This window comes from Sinocyclocheilus grahami, unplaced genomic scaffold, assembly GCF_001515645.1.
Source record: "Sinocyclocheilus grahami isolate Dianchi unplaced genomic scaffold, SAMN03320097.WGS_v1.1 scaffold676.1, whole genome shotgun sequence".
NCBI lineage: Eukaryota > Metazoa > Chordata > Actinopteri > Cypriniformes > Cyprinidae > Sinocyclocheilus > Sinocyclocheilus grahami.
Genome location: NW_015505855.1, coordinates 543,326 through 545,490, shown reverse-complemented (window position 1 = coordinate 545,490; position 2,165 = coordinate 543,326). Strand labels below are relative to the sequence as shown.

Below are 2,165 nucleotides of genomic sequence, written 5' to 3'. Positions count from 1 at the left end.
AAAATAAATAAATAAATCATAAAACAAAAACAAACACAAACACACGGCACAAATAATAAACAAACAAAATGCATGTTGCAGAATAAGTCCACATTTTAATCTAAACACATGGTAGAATCCATGGCCTATTAAAGAAGAGCAGGACTAGAAGAGTGAGCTCCTGTACCTGTGGCTGAGCTGCGACCCCCGTAAGCTGGACATGGTATCTTCCAGGTTCTGCCGGAGGTCGAGGACATTCTGAACGGTACGTTTCCTCTGGGACTCAGGATCTGTAGGAAAGAGCAGGCAGGAGAGGATGAGCGGCCAGTTAATGCAGGCATTTAGCAGCGATGTGACCATATAGAAACAAGCACACCCATGTGCATTAAGATTTAACGCTTTGTGCAGAAGAGCCAAGAAAAACATTAACGTATAGATGCATGTTATCGAGTCATGGTCCACGTCTCCACTCACACACGTACAGTATCTCAGTTTTCAGGAACAACACACAAACGCCTTTCTCTCATGCTGTAAGAGTTCAGAGCAACGAAGCAGTGGAATATGACGATTCAGCAAGTGGGCGGCATTTCAGGCAGTACTAGAATGAATTAAACATTACATTTCCAGCTTGCCAAGATGCCAAAAGCTCTTTGAGCTACTGTACCAGCAAGCTCACTTAAACAGGACTTTCGTATTTATAAAAGGTCTCCTTTCAGTTTAATTGCTTTCTTTATTTAGGCAAATGTGCTTATACAGATTTATTTGACATTCTAGCTGTAAAACTGTGGGGAAATGCATTATACGTCTTAACTCTGACATGTTGAGGACTGTTTTAAAACTGCTGACAGTAAAAGTGCTGCATTACTTCTAATCAGCCTCCCACCCTAAAAAAAACAGTGCCGCTATAAGTGTCAGATCATAAAACCACATAGCGCAGTTTATAAAGAGGTTCCCCTCCGTTTATCAGTTCATCAGTTAGGCTTCACACACACAGACTCATATGGAATGAAATACCAGTGTAATAATTATCAGATACTGCCTACAATTTATGTTAAAATTATGTGAAACAGAATGAAATATACTGTTAATTTTACACATTAGCACGCTACATTGTTGTCAAATGACTTCACTATGTTTAACTTTGCAAGCCCACTCATAACTTTGGAAATAAAAATGCCTTAGCTTTTGACTGATCAAATAATGAAAAAAGAGACTCATTAGTTGATATTTCTTCATTTATACAGTTAATTTGTCACACTGCTAATTTAATGCAGAGCGCTTTGCACTGTGGGATAAAGTCTTCAGTACAATCTGCTCTGGGTGTATACAGCACATTTGAGCAAATGTATTAGGTTTACTGGGTATTCTATACATATTGATAATTCCCATACTATATATACACTGTAGAAATAGCATGAATACACACACAGACACACACACAACAAATCTCCTTTGTACCTCCCTCCCTACTAGCAGCACCGTGCTGTTCCTTCACACCGAGGCACTAAGTTGTTTTCCAAAACCTTCACCCTCTCTGCTTCTCTCTGGTGAAATGAGCTGCCAACACATATGTATGCAAGTCTGGTCGACATTGAGGTTTATTCTGGTACCACATATTCATTATTACATTACCCTCATCTGATGATACTACAGGTATGCAAGTTACTCAAATAATAACAGCAATTTTAACAAAGTTTGTAAAAACAACTAAAAAGATTTTGTTGAAAAGTTCACAAAATTTGCAAACTTTGTTAAATCCAACATGTCACTGTTACCTGGATACACCTGCATCCACCCTAGAAATTGTGTATAAGTCAACTAACCAGAGCGGAATTAGTGATGACTTGAAATTTTGGCAAGCAAGCAAACAAACATAAAAAATAAATAATCCGTTTTTGCTAAATGGTTTTGGCATTTATTACTAACCAAAACAGTTAGTGCTTCTCCGATAACATGTTTTGACTGTTTGAAGTCTCTGCAAACAAAACAAAAAAATAATCAGTTTTAGTCAAAATGGTTTTGGAGGGAATTAATTACTAAGCAAAACAGTTAGCGGTTCTCATCAGAATCAGAATCAGAATGAGCTTTATTGCCAGGTGTGTTTACACATACGAGGAATTTGTTTTCGTGACAGAAGCTTCCACAGTGTAACAGAATGACAGTGACAGAACAAAAAACACAGAAAA

At 37.7% G+C, this 2,165-nt stretch overlaps 1 protein-coding gene across 1 annotated transcript in view; it reads right to left on the bottom strand.

Annotated features, from left to right (window-relative positions):
- Positions 1–215: 215 nt before the first annotated feature.
- LOC107559172 (uncharacterized) overlaps positions 216–2,165 on the bottom strand; it is a 43,382-nt gene continuing 41,432 nt past the window's right edge. The window contains exons 5-6 of the mRNA XM_016242920.1: positions 1,906–1,954; positions 216–269 (exon numbers count right to left, since the gene is read on the bottom strand). Of these exons, the coding sequence (XP_016098406.1) occupies positions 1,914–1,954 (41 nt within the window). The 3' untranslated portion in view covers positions 216–269; positions 1,906–1,913. The remainder of the gene's footprint in view (positions 270–1,905; positions 1,955–2,165) is intronic.